We start from the raw sequence: 14,348 nt of genomic DNA, 5'->3' as shown, positions 1-14,348 counted from the left end.
TAACAATATTGGAAAGTTATTGTTTTTTACTCTTTAGGGAGGGCCCACCACCCAACTCCCAAATAAATCTCACATGGAGGCTTATTCTTAGTTATAAATGCTCGGTCTTAGCTTGGCTTGTTTCTTGCCACTTCTCCTTAACTTTAGATTATCTCACCTACCTTTTGCCTCTGGGCTTTTCCTGTTCTCTTCTGTAAAATCTTGCTCTTACTCTGGTTGGTTGTATAGCTGGGTGGCTGGCCCCTGGAGTCCTCCTCCCTCTCTGCCTACTACTTCTCCCAGATTTCTCCTATACTCTCTGCCTACCAGCCCTGCCTAGCCTTTCTCCTGCCTTGCTATTGGCTGTTCAGATCTTTATTAGACCATCAGGTGTTTTACACAGGCACAGTAGCACAGCTTCACAGAGCTAAACAAATGCAACATAAGCAAATGTAACACACCTTAAAATAATATTCTACAATAGAAAGTTGCTATGGATATTGCTCTGTATAAATAAGATGCTGATTGGCCAGTAGCTAGACAGGAAGTATAGGCGGGACAAGCAGAGAAGAGAATTCTGGGAAGTGGAAGGCTGAAGCAGAGGGACTCTGTCAGCCGCTGCCATGAGAAGATGTTAAGATACTGGTGAGCCATGTGGCAACTTACAGATTAATAGAAATGGGTTAATTTAAGATATAAGAACAGTTAGCAGGAAGTCTGTCATGGCCGTATAGTTTGTGAGCAGTGTCTGTGTGTTTGCTTGGTTGGGTCTGAGCGGCTGCAGGACTGGTGGGTGAGAGAGAGTTGTCCTGATCGTGGGCCATCCAGGAGGACTCTGGCTACAGAAAGTATAGTTAGGTGTAAAAAATTTAGTAGCTGTAGATGTTGGTTCCTGGAGAGGAAAGGTTCTGGGCAGCTGTGATCCTATAGTTTTTGGTTGTTCTGTGGATAAAAATTGGTGCTGAGTTAACAAGGTCTTATACTTGCTCAAAGTGAAACAGAGAAATGTGTGTCCTCTTCTGTCAGTGCAGCTGACAGATGTGTATCCTCCAGTCAGTGCAGCTGAAAGATGTATCTTCTTCAGTGCAGCTGACAGATGTGTCCTCTTCAGTCAGTGCTGATAGATGTGTCCTCTTCAGTCAGTGCAGCTGACAGATGTGTCCTCTTCAGTCAGTGCAGCTGACAGATGTGTCCTCTTCAGTCAGTGCAGCTGACAGATGTGTGTCCTCTTCAGTCAGTGCTGACAGATGTGTCCTCTTCAGTCAGTGCTGACAGATGTGTATCCTCCAGTCAGTGCAGCTGACAGATGTGTGTCCTCTTCAGTCAGTGCTGACAGATGTGTGTCCTCTACAGTCTGTGCAGCTGACAGATGTGTGTCCTCTTCAGCCAGTGCTGACAGATGTGTGTCCTCTTCAGTCAGTTCAGCTGACAGATGTGTCCTCTCTTCAGTCAGTGCTGAGAGATGTGTCCTCTTCAGTCAGTGCTGACAGATGTGTGTCCTCTTCAGTCAGTGCAGCTGACAGATGTGTGTCCTCTTCAGTCAGTGCTGACAGATGTGTCCTCTTCAGTCAGTGCAGCTGACAGATGTGTGTCCTCTTCAGTCAGTGCAGCTGACAGATGTGTCCTCTCTTCAGGCAGTGCTGAGAGATGTGCCCTCTTTAGTCAGTGCTGACAGATGTGTGTCCTCTTCAGTCAGTGCTGACAGATATGTGTCCTCTTCAGTCAGTGCAGCTGACAGATGTGTGTCCTCTTCAGTCTGTGCAGCCGACAGATGTGTCCTCTTCAGTCAGTGCAGCTGACAGATGTGTCCTTTTCAGTCTGTGCAGCTGACAGATGTGTCCTCTTCAGTCAGTGCTGACAGATGTGTGTCCTCTTCAGTCAGTGTTGACAGATGTGTGTCCTCTTCAGTCTGTGCAGCCGACAGATGTGTCCTCTTCAGTCAGTGCAGCTGACAGATGTGTTTTCTTCAGTCAATACAGCTGACGGATGTGTCCTCTCTTCAGTCAGTGCAGCTGACAGATGTGTCCTCTTCAGTCAGTGCAGCTGACAGATGTGTGTCCTCTTCAGTCAGTGCTGACAGATGTGTCTCCTCTTCAGTTAGTGCAGCTGACAGATGTGTGTCCTCTTCAGTCAGTGCATCTGACAGATGTGTCCTCTCTTCAGTCAGTGCTGAGAGATGTGTCCTCTTCAGTCAGTGCTGACAGATGTGTCCTCTTCAGTCTGTGCAGCTGACAGATGTGTCCTCTTCAGTCATTGCAGCTGACAGATGTGTGTCCTTTTCAGTCAATACAGCTGACAGATGTGTGTCCTCTTCAGTCAGTGCTGACAGATGTGTCCTCTCTTCAGTCAGTGCAGCTGACAGATGTGTCCTCTTCAGTCTATGCTGACAGATGTGTCCTCTTCAGTCAGTGCAGCTGACAGATGTGTCCTCTCTTCAGTCAGTGCTGACAGATGTGTCCTCTTCAGTCAGTGCAGCTGACAGATGTGTGTCCTCTTCAGTCAGTGCTGAGAGATGTGTCCTCTTCAGTCAGTGCTGACAGATGTGTCCTCTTCAGTCAGTGCAGCTGACAGATGTGTCCTCTCTTCAGTCAGTGCAGCTGACAGATGTGTGTTCTCTTCAGTCAGTGCTGACAGATGTGTCCTCTGCAGTCAGTGCAGCTGACAGATTGCTTTTCAGGTCAGCTTTGCCAGGGCTCCTTGCAAGGTGGCGAGCGTCCCCAACTCCGCAGTACCTGGGGTTGGTACTGAGGTATGAGTCACAAACCCATGCTGCTTTTCACCAGACACAAGCTGAGTGGCACTGGTGAAGCTTTAAGATGGTGTGTGCAGACACGCTGTTTCTCTCCTATCTCCACCTCTTTCCAGGTATGGAATCCTTCTATAGATGTTTACACATTCCATTTACTTCTAGACTCAGTTAATTTACTCCTCATGGTAATGGTTGGAAGTGAGCTAAAGGCATTCTTAGTTATCCCTGCATGTTAGGTTTGGGACTGTCCTGTGTATGCTGCATTTATGAACATAGACTGCTGGCAGATAGTGAAGTGTTTTCTCCATGGAAGTAGAGTTTTTACCTGTTCAGAATGTGTTTGCAGAACCACAAGCAACTTTGTAAGACTTGGGACCTGGTCTCACTGGAGCTGGAGCCCTGTGTTGGGCTGACTTAACTCTGAGTGTGGCTGCAGCATCAACCTTGAAGTTTGTGGTGCTGTTGCTTGAGGACTGTGGTGAGGTGGTATGTCACAGTGCAGAGTGTGGGCGTCAAGGCCACTGCATGGTTCCTTCTGCACAGCTGTGGCCACTTACAAGTTCCCTACCATTAATTGACAATGAAGAGGAGACCTGGCTTACAGATGGCTCAGTGTGACACAGTTATCTCATTAAAGCAGATACTGCACCACTACAGCCCCTTTCTGGGACATCTTTGAAGGATGGTGACTGTTCCTGTACAAAGAATCGGGTAATGTACCTGGGTGAATACCTGATACCAGTTCACAGACTGCTCCGATTGCTTGACTGGATGGTAAGATGGTAAGAGAATTGGAAGGAAATGGATAGTAACCAGAAGTGATCTCTCCTCTTTTTTTTTTTTTTTTTTTTTGAGACAGGGTTTCTCTGTGTAGCCTGGCTGTCCTGGAACTCACTCTGTACACCAGGCAGGTAACCAGAGGTGATCGCAATAGAGACATTGAGTAGTCATGTGGGTTCGGAAGAGGATGCATTTTGGGATAGCAGCCAGTCTCTTGGTCCAGCCACTCCAGTTCATGAACAAAGTGATCACAGTGTCAGGGATAGGAACGATGCGGGGGGGGGGGGGGGGGGGGGGAGCGGGAGGGGGGCGAGTGGGGGGCGGGGCAGCACTCTGGTCCTGACTGTAGCTGCTGCTGAGTGCCAAGTCTGCCGGAAGCAGGGACCGACACAGAGTTCCTAATACAGCACTGGTCCCAATGTGGCCAGCCAGTGATCTGACAGGTTGGTTACATCGTCCCAGTGATCCTCACCCTTGTGTCTTCATTGTCCCCTCAGCCACTCATCCGACCAATAGGCTCTGCTAACATTTCCAGTGTGGAAATGAAAGAGAGAAGTCCAGGTGATGAGCAGCTAGAGGGGAGTTGGAGCATCTGAGGCAGAACATGCAGGCTTGAGATGTCAGCTCTGGGTGGCTGTGCGCAGAGCCCAGGGTGGTAGGAGGCCGCAGCTGGAGGTTAATGACACAGGACATCTGCACAGAGACTGCTTTGTGCAGTGAGCCTGGGTGGTGCCCCAGGCAATGAGTGCAGACAGAAAAAAGGACTAGGGAATGGGTTCATGGAGCAAAAGTAGTATGTCTGGGTTCAGTGTGGCTGAAGTACCAGGGACAGTGAGAACTGATGGGTGCTCTCCACCGAGCACATTGGTTGGTTGAACTTTTTCTTTCTTTTAACTGAGGGTGTCAGGTCAGGCCAGCAATTATTTGAAAGTATAGGAATTGACATAATTTTGCTAGTAAGTTACTAATTTGTTGGTTCCCACCACCACCTCCGTGACCCCCCAATACCACCCTGAAGATAGGGTCTTACTGTAGCCCTGGCTGTCCTGGAACTCACAGAGATCCACCTGTCTCTACCTCCGAGTGCTGGGATTAAAGGTGTGCATTACTATGCCCAGGTGTAAATTACTAATTTGAATGCTGTTTGTTTATGAAGGAGAGATAGCAGAACGAGTTTAAATACAGTTCTGGGGTTTGTCCTTCACTGTGGAAATTCAGTTGCTATTGTGATGGTGGTAAGGTGGGTCCTTTTAGAAGTCACTCAGCCCTGAAGGCCCCATCCTTGAGAGTGGGCCTGGTGTGGAAAGTTTGGTCCCCTCTTGCTCTCTCTTGACTCTTTCATTCTCTGCTGTGTGGCGGGTGGTGGTTCTCCAGTCCGAGTGATGCAGTGTTCAAGGCACCATCTTGGAAGTAGAGACTGAGCCCTCACCAAATGCTAGTGCCGCCAGAGTCATGACCAGGTAAATTTCTGTTGGCTATACATTACCCAGCCTCAGGTATTTTGTTACAGTAATGTAAACAGACCAAGAGAAGCATTTACATTTAAATTTTGATTCTCTCTCTTATGCCAATGGAGACTCATTTCTAAATTATGTTCAAGTCTGACAGCTTTGATTTTGCCTAGAAGAGTAGAAAGAAAAGGGATGTGTAGAAAGATGAAAGGAGAGTGTGAAGAAGACCGTGGATGACTCCTAGGCATTCTGGCTTTGTGGAGAAGGCGTGGATGTTCAGTAGGGATTCCCTTGATCGACCAGGCTTTGAGGAGAGATGAGACGAACTGAGTGACGAGCCTTCCATATAGAAGGGACTCATTTGCATGCCATCCCACCTGACTCTGTGTCACTTGTCAGTGTCTCATGACTTTAGAACGCCTCGGCACTGGGGCTCCACGTTGGGGCCTCTTTCTGCCGTACTAACTGTAGTTACCACCACGCTTGGCTTGTGAGACACGGCAGCACCCTCTCTGGTGACCTATTCAAGAACTCTCTGGTATTGCCTAAATAAACAACCACACCTGCAAGTTAAAGCCTTGGCCAGTGTTCTCTATGAGTTGTATTTTGTTTTCAGTGAAATTCCATGGAGATGGTGCCCGACACAGGAGTGGGGAACATTTTGATTACAGTCATGCATTTCATGAAAGCGTCAGCTCCCTTTCTCCCTGGTCCCTCACAGTAGCTCCCTCTATGATGGATGAGGCTTCCACTAGTGATGATGGAGTTGCAGGAAGAAGAACATTATTAATCCTTCTTCAGTTAACCAAAGCTGACACCTGGGTGTAGATGTAACCAACCATCTTATTAAATAAGAAACACAGAAACAATGTAAAAGAGAAAGCCGAGAGGTCAGAGCTCAGAGCTAAAATCTCACCCTTCCTCCTGCTGTCCCAGCTTCGTGAAAAAGAGACCTACTTCCTGTCTGTTCATTTTTTTTATAGTATGTTGTTCTGCCTTCTCATTGGTTGTAAACCCAAACACATGACTGCCTCGTCACTGTCTGAATGTACAGCCCCCTAGGTCTTAAAGGCATATGTCTCCAATGCTGGCTATATCCCTGAACACGCAGACATCTATGGGATTAAAGGCGTGTGCCACCACCGCCACACTCTTGCTATGGCTCTAATAGCTCTGACCCCCGGACAACTTTATTTATTAACATACAATCAAAATAATATTTCAGTACAATTAGATTACCACCACACCTGGGCGTTGAAAGTCAGGGTTTCCCACAAGTAACTTCACCAAGCTGCTCCATCCAACCTTTTTTCTGCCCTCTCACCACCTGTGGAATCAAAGGCAGCACACAGGTCAGGTGGCTCCAGGCTGCTTTCATGTCAAGAGATCTGCTTGAGTCTGCCTTCCAAATGCTGAGATTAAAGGTGTGTGTGATCCCACCCAGCCCATCTTTTAAAAATATTTTTGTCACATTTGTGTATTTGTGTATGCATGTTTATGGGCATGTGTGTACCACAATATCCATGTGGAGGGCAGAGGACAACTTTGGGAGTTGGTTCTCTCTTTCTTTCTACCATGTGGTTCTTGGGGCTTGAACTCAGGGCATCAGACTTGGCAGCAAGTATCCAACCACTTAGCTATCTTGCCAGTCCTTGATATCATTCCTGAACCAGGCCTGGAAGTGCCCATTTTCCAAACAAGGAAACACCAAGACTCATGGAAATTACATCCCAGTGCCATACTGCCAGTATGGAACGGGATCAGCCTCACTCTGTGTGGTCACTGCTGCTTTGCCCTGAGTGTGGATCTGGCCGGTAGACATGACTTTGCCAAGGCTTTCCTGACCCTCCAGGGACATGGCAGCAGATGCTGACTCATAGGGACACCTGTGTGCATACAAAGCCACCCTAATCGGGATGGCCCATGAATGTCAGAGTTTGGAGGCCTTCAAAGCTGGAATCACCCAGAAAAATGAGAAACTTCCTTGAGGTGGTTGGTTCAGGATCACAGAGAAGAAACTAGCCCGGAAGAAGCAGGTCTCCTGCCTCAAGTAGTTCTCTGCAGTGTGAGTCATAGCCACTCAGGTCATGGAGCCCAGAACTCAGTAGGACCAGCTTGAAGCTGGCTAATCAAATGATGTTGACTGATGCGGTCTTCAAACTACACCGTGTTCTGTGTGTTTTATGGTCTTTCTGTGCCTGAATTCAGAATTGGTTTTCTGCTGTGCTAACTTCCAGTCTGTGGCAGAAGGCTCTGCAGAGCTAGTTCAAAGTTCCAGCCTCCAGCCTCCCTGGGAAGGAAATCTCAGGTCCTTGGCCCAGAAGCAGGTCAGGTCAGGTGAATGCTCCTGGCAGAGTAAGTGTCCTGAAGAGTAAGACAAGCTCAAAGTCAGAGAGTTGGCTGCAGAATTAGCATGTTGGCGGTAAAATGGTGCTTGAAAGCCTGCCTTCGGGGAGCTCAGCCTGCCTGACAGTCTTAGAGGCTTGGCCAGAAGTTTCTGAAGGCGGTCCACTGAGGCAGGCCCAGGGTATGTAGAATCTACCCTCCATAGCAAGTTAGAATCTAGTGGGTTCCAATTTCTAGGCCTGGTTGACACATTTGACGACATTGTGTGCCTACACAGGCCAGGAAGAACTGCTCTCTGATGGGCTGGCAGCCAGGCTGGTTTCTGGGCTGGCCCTGCAGAGGTTGGATTTCTGTTTTTGGTCCAGAATGCCTCTGGGTTCAGAAGACATGAGCTTGGGCAAAGGACCCAGACTGAGCAGGCATCTGATCCATCCTGTCTGCCAGGCACCAGCCCCAGATACTATGCCTGAGCTAGTTCATGGCAGAACCATGGTCCAGGTGAGGCATGACATTCCATGGCACACCTCTGTGTCCTCTCATAGGCTAGGTCATGGTTGGGTGCAGAGTTCCCTCATGGTGGGCTGGCTTGGCAAGTGCTCTGAGTTGCAATGTCTCCATGTAGCCGAATGTGGGGCTTTAATGTTACTAACAAACTACCTCCTTCTCATGTTGCCATGTGGCTGCCAGATGCTGCCCAGGCCTGGAGAACACTCAGGAATTCTGATGCCTTTTCTCCAGTGGTGAGAAGGCCAGGTGTAAGCCACGTGTCTGTCCAGGCTCTTCATAGTGAAATGTGAGTCTGTTTAAGTATCCATGGCAGTACACAGCGAGACTGATACTGAATGTGCCTGATACCAGAACAGGGGAACTCTTTCAAAGGAGGTGAAGTAACGTATCTGAATGCTGCAAGGATGGCAGCTTTGGCCAAATCTCCGTTCTGCCTTCCTGTGCTTCATCAGCCAACACAGTCTCTTTTCCTGTCCTAGAGACCTCTGCCTACCTGCCCTGCTGCCCCTGTCCTGTCTCTGATTGTCTGTCCTCTAGCATTCCTCAAAGCCCAGACTTCCCAGGTGTAGGGAAGGGCCACACTCCAGCCTTTACTTCCAAAGTTTTTAAATGTCGAGCCTAAATTGCTTGTATAGTTAGGGGACCTCCTGAGATCAGGCTGTGACCTACTCTGAGTCCAGATTGTACAAAAGAGTGTTTTTTTTAGGCTGCCCTGGGAGACTGCAGTTCACAAGCAGCTTGGACTCCATTTTGAGGGACGATGATGAATGCAGCCCCTGGGTGGACCACAGACTGCACCATCTGCAAGGCACTACCTGTACGTGTATCATGGACTGATACGTGACTGATAAAGGAGTCACCTTTCTATCAGGGTGTATTGGGATGAGTTAAGACTGTAGGGACATGGGGGAGAAGATCAGAATCATATCAAGAAAACCAGGCCCAAGAACTTACAGACATGCCAGGCAGAAAAGGAGTGTAATTCCCTTGACTGGACCCCACACAAAGATGGACACCTAACAGGAGGATGGCATAACCCCACCAAGCTGATACCCATTGTGTGTCAGGGACAGACAGACAGACGGGAAACTCTTGACTCCCCTTGGAACTTCAGCTCGCTCTGGCCCCAGCTGTTGATGTGGCATGCTTGACTACCCAGAAGTCCACTGTTTGCCTGCCTGGACCTGGACCTGAACTTGCGATTTCCTATTCCCAGACCCATAGCAGCCCCTCCTAGCACTGGTTTCATTTATTATCTTATCAATACAGCCTTTCAGTCCACTTCTGAAACGTTTCAAGCTCTGCTACAGCCTCTTTAACTGAAACTCATCCTGTAAACCCCATATATGCATATAGAGATATTTACGTGTTTTGCATCCTATGCTGACTGGTGCTGTAATAGTTAATATTAGTAAATAAGAGTTGAATAAAAGAACCTGCGTCACCTCGGCCAAGTTACTGGGGTAGGTGGGATATCTGACAATGGGCGTTCTTTTAAATAATTGAAAACTACTGAATCTTGTGCATTTCTGTATTTGTTTGGTTTCTGTTGCTGTGACTTTTTTTGAGACAGGGTTTCTCTGTGTAGCTTTGGAGCCTTTCCTGGAACTCACTCTACAGCCCAGGCTGGCCTCGAACTCACAGAGATCTGCCTGCCTCTGCCTCTGCCTCCTGAGTGCTGGGATTAAAGGCTTGCACCACCACCGCCCGGCCTGTTGCTGTGATTAACACCATGAACAAAAGCAACTTGAGAGAAAGAAGGATTTATTGGTCTTACATTTCCAGGTCATAGTCCACTACTGGAGGACACCAAGGTAAGAATTAAAGGCAGGAGTTTGAAGCAGAGGCCATGGAGGAATGTGGCTTATTGCCTCACCCTCCTGGCTTGCTCAGTTACCCTTTTAAAAATTCTTCTCTCATATATAACATCTCAACTGCAATTTCCCCTCCCTCCCCACCCCCAGTCTCTCTTCTCCACCTCTCCTCTTTCCCAGATCCACTCCCTCTCCTTCCATCTCCTCTCAGAAAAGAGCAGGTCTCCCAGGGGCATCAATCAAACATAGCATAAGAAGACCAGGCACATACATCACATCAAGGCTGAATGAGGCAACCCATTAGGAGGAAAAGGGTCCCATAAGTAGGCAAAAGAGTCAGGGACTGACTCCACTCCCATTGTAGGAATCCCACAAGAACACCAAGCTACACCATATATACAGAGGACCTGGGTCAGACCCCTACAGGCTCCCTGATCTCTGTGAGCCCCCATGAGCCCTGGTCATTTGATTCTGTGGTATGTGTTCTCTTAGTGTCCCTGACCTCTCTGGTTCCTCCGATCCTTCCTTCCCCTCCTCTGCAGGATTAGCTCTGCCTAGTGTTTGGCTGTGGGACTCTGCATCTGCTCCCATCAGTTGGTGGGTGAAGCCTCTCTGGTCTCTGATGAGGATTCTGCTGGGCTCTGGTCCCAGAACACTCTGCAGTAGGACAAGCTGTAGGTTGAAGGTTTTGTGGCTGGGTTGGGGTCCCAATCCTTCCACTTGAGGCCTTGCCTGGATACAGAAGATGGCTGGTCAGGCCCCGTGTCCCCATTATTAGGAGGAATCTTTGCTAGGGTTACTCTTGTAGGTTTCATGGAGTTTTCCTTGCACTAGGTTTCCATCTCGCCCCTGAAATGCCCCCAATTCCAGTCATTTCTCCCAGTATTCCTCACCTCACCTGACCCCTCCTGTTCCCAACTCCACCTGCCCCCAGTCCACCCACAAAATCTATTCTGTTTCCCCTTCCCAGGGAGATCTGAGTATTTCCCTTTTTTTTTTTTTTTTTTTAAATGTTACTAGACAATTAAGCAAACTTTTATTGAAGCTTACATTGTGGTACAGAAATACATTTCAACTGATTCAAAGCCCAACACCAATGAAAAGAAATCATGGCACCCATACTTCCCCTCCTGCAAGGATCACTGTTCAATCTACTGTTGGTCTTCTAGGCTTTTCCACGAGAACCTCTGCAAATTTCAACATTAGAATTTGTAATTCTGTAAGATCAGGGAATGAGACCTCAAACCAACAAAATCTAGTGGGTTACAAAATCCAGCTTAAATAAGCACTGGTCCTCCAAATAGCAGTTCAAAACATTAGGTGCTGTGCTCATCACACAACCAGACTGATAAAGCTGATTGGAGGCTTCCCCAATGAAGCATTCAATCAACAGCATGCTTAAGGTACAAATCCAGACAGTGTTCCAACCACTTGATTTCAAACCAAGTAGATTCTATGTTTAGAAACGCTAAAAAAGTGTTTCGTTATAAATACGGAAGGAACAGAACATCACTGCATCAGTCCAGAAACTACCAAGAAAACAGTACGAAGGCAATAAATAGGAAATTAAGTCCATTTTGCTCCTCTCCCAGCTGTTGAAATCCCACAATATCTGCAAATGCCACTAACATGCCAACTCTTGAAAGCCTATTATTTCTAGTCCCATTAAACATTTCAGACGATTGTGTTGTTTTGTGTGTTCATACATTTACTACCTGGCTGAGTAACCTGGATAGTTGTTCATTGGATCATGTGAACACCATGGTAAAAGACCACACAGAACAGGTGAAGTCAGAACTCACATGCATCACACACACACACACACACACACACACACACAGCTTCTAAGTCACAGATAGAAATGCCACAGATTCTCCTTTGAATCAAATTTTCTTTTAGTAGAAATTGGTGGCCAATAGGTTAAAAGTTGACTGCACGTACCGAGGTCAGAATATCTAGGATTAAATATCTGCTTCGACTTAGTGGACTTCCTCTGGTCACTACTTAATAAGTTAGTAAAGGCATGGCAGGTACTCCGTTAAAGCCAAAAGTGCACCGCACAGCTGACTAGTTCCAGTGAGTTGTTTTTTTTTTTTAAATGGGTTCTCTCTGCTAATCACCCCTGGAGACCGAATTCTTTTCATTTAATACATTCAGTTTTGTCATTTATCTTCCACAGTTCATGCCAATAAGGAGGCCCCATTCTTATGTCTTAAAAAAAAAAATCAAGCCAGGGACCACCTCAAACATCCCACCTGGGTATAAGATTACTATATAAGCCCTGTGTAACCGTGTATTGCTTTAATGGGGGAGCAGTGATTGAGGGAAGAGGAAAAGACACCGTGGTGAGAGTCTAAGAAATCAATCACAGGACTATAAAAGCAGGAACAACTATTCAAACAGTAGAACACAAAACAGTAACCCGAATCAGCATTTTCTTACAAGGACTCAACTTGTGGAAGAAAAACTTTAATTGCCATTGCATAAAACACCTGTATGAAGTAAAAATTGGTCTTGAATAACATTAGTAGAGAATATGCTCTAGAAAGTGGAGGTAACTGGATGTAAAAACTCTGGCAGCAATTTAATAGAACAGTCGCAGATGGTCAGCTGAGGCCAGCATCTAATGAGGACGAAAGCCTTGTCTGTGGGGGATTTTGGACGATGCCTGCAGAAATATTACACTGTGCATAAACCAAATTGAATCATTTTCACAAGTGTCGTAAGGATTCATACAGTCAAAGTTCTTTTCTACATGCACTTCAATTCCACAGCAAGAGTGGCATAGAACACCTAAACACAGAGGAGAGCATTCATGCAAGATACCTAACTCCTTGATATAATAATGCATACACTTCAAAATGATTACACTATCAATAGACCTAGGGCTTTCTGCAACTACAAGGTGGTGGTCATGGAGAGCACAGCCCCCAGTGTCAGCATCTAGAAAGCAGCCACCACCTCCTGTGTGTCTTCTCTTTTTGCGTTTTTTCTTCTTCATTTTTCTTAATCAACTCTGCTGTTGTTGCTGCTTCTTAGCAAAACTGGTAAAAACAAAATTGTAATCGTTGAACATAGCACTCTGGCAATCAAGACGTTTAAAACCTTCAATCTTCTGGGGGGAAGAAAGCACTGTGCGACATTTAGAACTCTGATTAACAAACAAGGTGGTCACAAACTTTCCTGGCTTGAAGACTTCCACAACCTTCCTGATCAGGTCATCGTAGGAGGTCTGACTTAAGTTTGTTTCAAAGCTAACATAAGAGAATTCTGGTTCTGGAGTGATGTGAATAGTCCAATATGTTCCATCCGATTTCATCCCATTCATCGAGTAGCCACAAGGATTGAACAGTGTGGCATCAATGACAGAACCTGGTATCAGGTCACGAATTCCACTCTCACGAGTGACATCCTTTGCAGTAACACCATCTTTCATGTAGAACTGGTCCATAACTGCTGGGTCGAGCTCACTCATCAGAATTTCCAGGGTTTGATCTGGCTGATTGATTACTCGGCTCTCTGGGAAATCCAAAGTATACAAGTACCAACAGTCAGAATTCATACGTCCCATACAATATGCTGCTCCATTTGGGAAAATTGCATTAAGAAACTCAATTTCTTCCTGGAAGTTCCGGTGTGGGTATCCTTGGTGAGAAGGCTTCATGAAATTCTTACGAGAATAAAAGAAGCTTTGAATTGAGTCAAACCCACTGTAATCCCTAGCAAGCTTCAACAGGGGAACCAGTGCTTTCAGTAAGAGGGTGGTACCACATGTCTTCAAAATGAAACGTCTCTTGGAGACAAACATGCTACTCTCACTGAGTACATAAGCTTCCTGCTTGTCAGTCTTTGTCACACTTATGATTGAGCACTGCACATCCTTCAAAAGGACATCCCACTCAGATCTTGGGATGGTGCGGAGATCCCCAGATCCCTGGCTTGCGTCGGACTGCTGCCTGGAGAACCAGACCTCCAGCAGCTTCTCGGTGCCTTCGAAAAAATGTGCAGCTTCCATCACCGTGCGACGAGCGAACAACCAACAACCACAGAAAATCAACTAAATTAAACCTCTTCTCCCGCCGCTCCTGCCGCCGCTGCGGATTGTTCCAGCTGTGTTACTAAAGTTCAGGTTCCTTTTTTTTTTTTTTTTGCTATAATTTTATATTAACTTTTTTTAAAAAAAGGACTAATAAAATTTTCCCGGCTATTTATTTTTTTTTTTTTGTGTGTGTGTGTGTGAGCGAAAGTTGAATGTGAGTCTGTTGGAAATAGAGGCAGATACAGTTCAGTCTCTTGTAGTCCGCTGCTTTCCCGTTAGAGAGAGTTGAGCGAGCGCTAGCTAATGTCGCCGGCCATACTGTGTAAGCCGAGTATTTCCCCTCGAGCCCTCCTTGTTACTTAGCTTCTCTGGTCAGTGGACTGTAACATGATTATCTTTTACTTTACAGCCAATGTCCACTTGTAAGTGAGAACATACCATGTTTGTCTTTCTGGGTCTGGGTTACCACATTCAGGATGATTTTTTTCAAGTTCCATCTATTTGCCTGCAAATTTCATGATGTCATTGTTTTTAACAGCTGAGTAATATACTCCATTGTATCAATGTGCCACATTTTCTTTATCCGTTCTTCAGTTGGGGGACATCTAGGTTGTTTCCAGCTTCTAGTTACTATGAACACAGCTGTTATAAACACAGTTAAGCAAGTGTCCTTGTGATAGGAT

At 46.5% G+C, this 14,348-nt stretch overlaps 1 protein-coding gene across 1 annotated transcript; it reads right to left on the bottom strand.

Moving 5' to 3' along the window:
• Positions 1-11,707: 11,707 nt before the first annotated feature.
• On the bottom strand, positions 11,708-13,988 carry LOC102909296 (S-adenosylmethionine decarboxylase proenzyme). Its single transcript, XM_006981363.4, has one exon. The coding sequence runs from the start codon at positions 13,639-13,641 to the stop codon at positions 12,637-12,639; it is 1,005 nt and encodes a 334-aa protein (XP_006981425.3). The 5' UTR covers positions 13,642-13,988; the 3' UTR covers positions 11,708-12,636.
• Between the last annotated feature and the right edge of the window lie 360 nt (positions 13,989-14,348).

Source organism: Peromyscus maniculatus, chromosome 12 (assembly GCF_049852395.1).
Source record: "Peromyscus maniculatus bairdii isolate BWxNUB_F1_BW_parent chromosome 12, HU_Pman_BW_mat_3.1, whole genome shotgun sequence".
In the NCBI taxonomy this organism is placed as follows: domain Eukaryota; kingdom Metazoa; phylum Chordata; class Mammalia; order Rodentia; family Cricetidae; genus Peromyscus; species Peromyscus maniculatus.
The sequence above is the reverse complement of the archived record's forward strand: the minus strand, read 5'-3'. Positions and strand labels throughout refer to the sequence as shown.

Excerpts from the sequence above, each read along its gene's own strand:
- LOC102909296 (XM_006981363.4), bottom strand. The coding sequence starts at position 13,641 with ATGGAAGCTGCACATTTTTTCGAAGGCACCGAGAAGCTGCTGGAGGTC.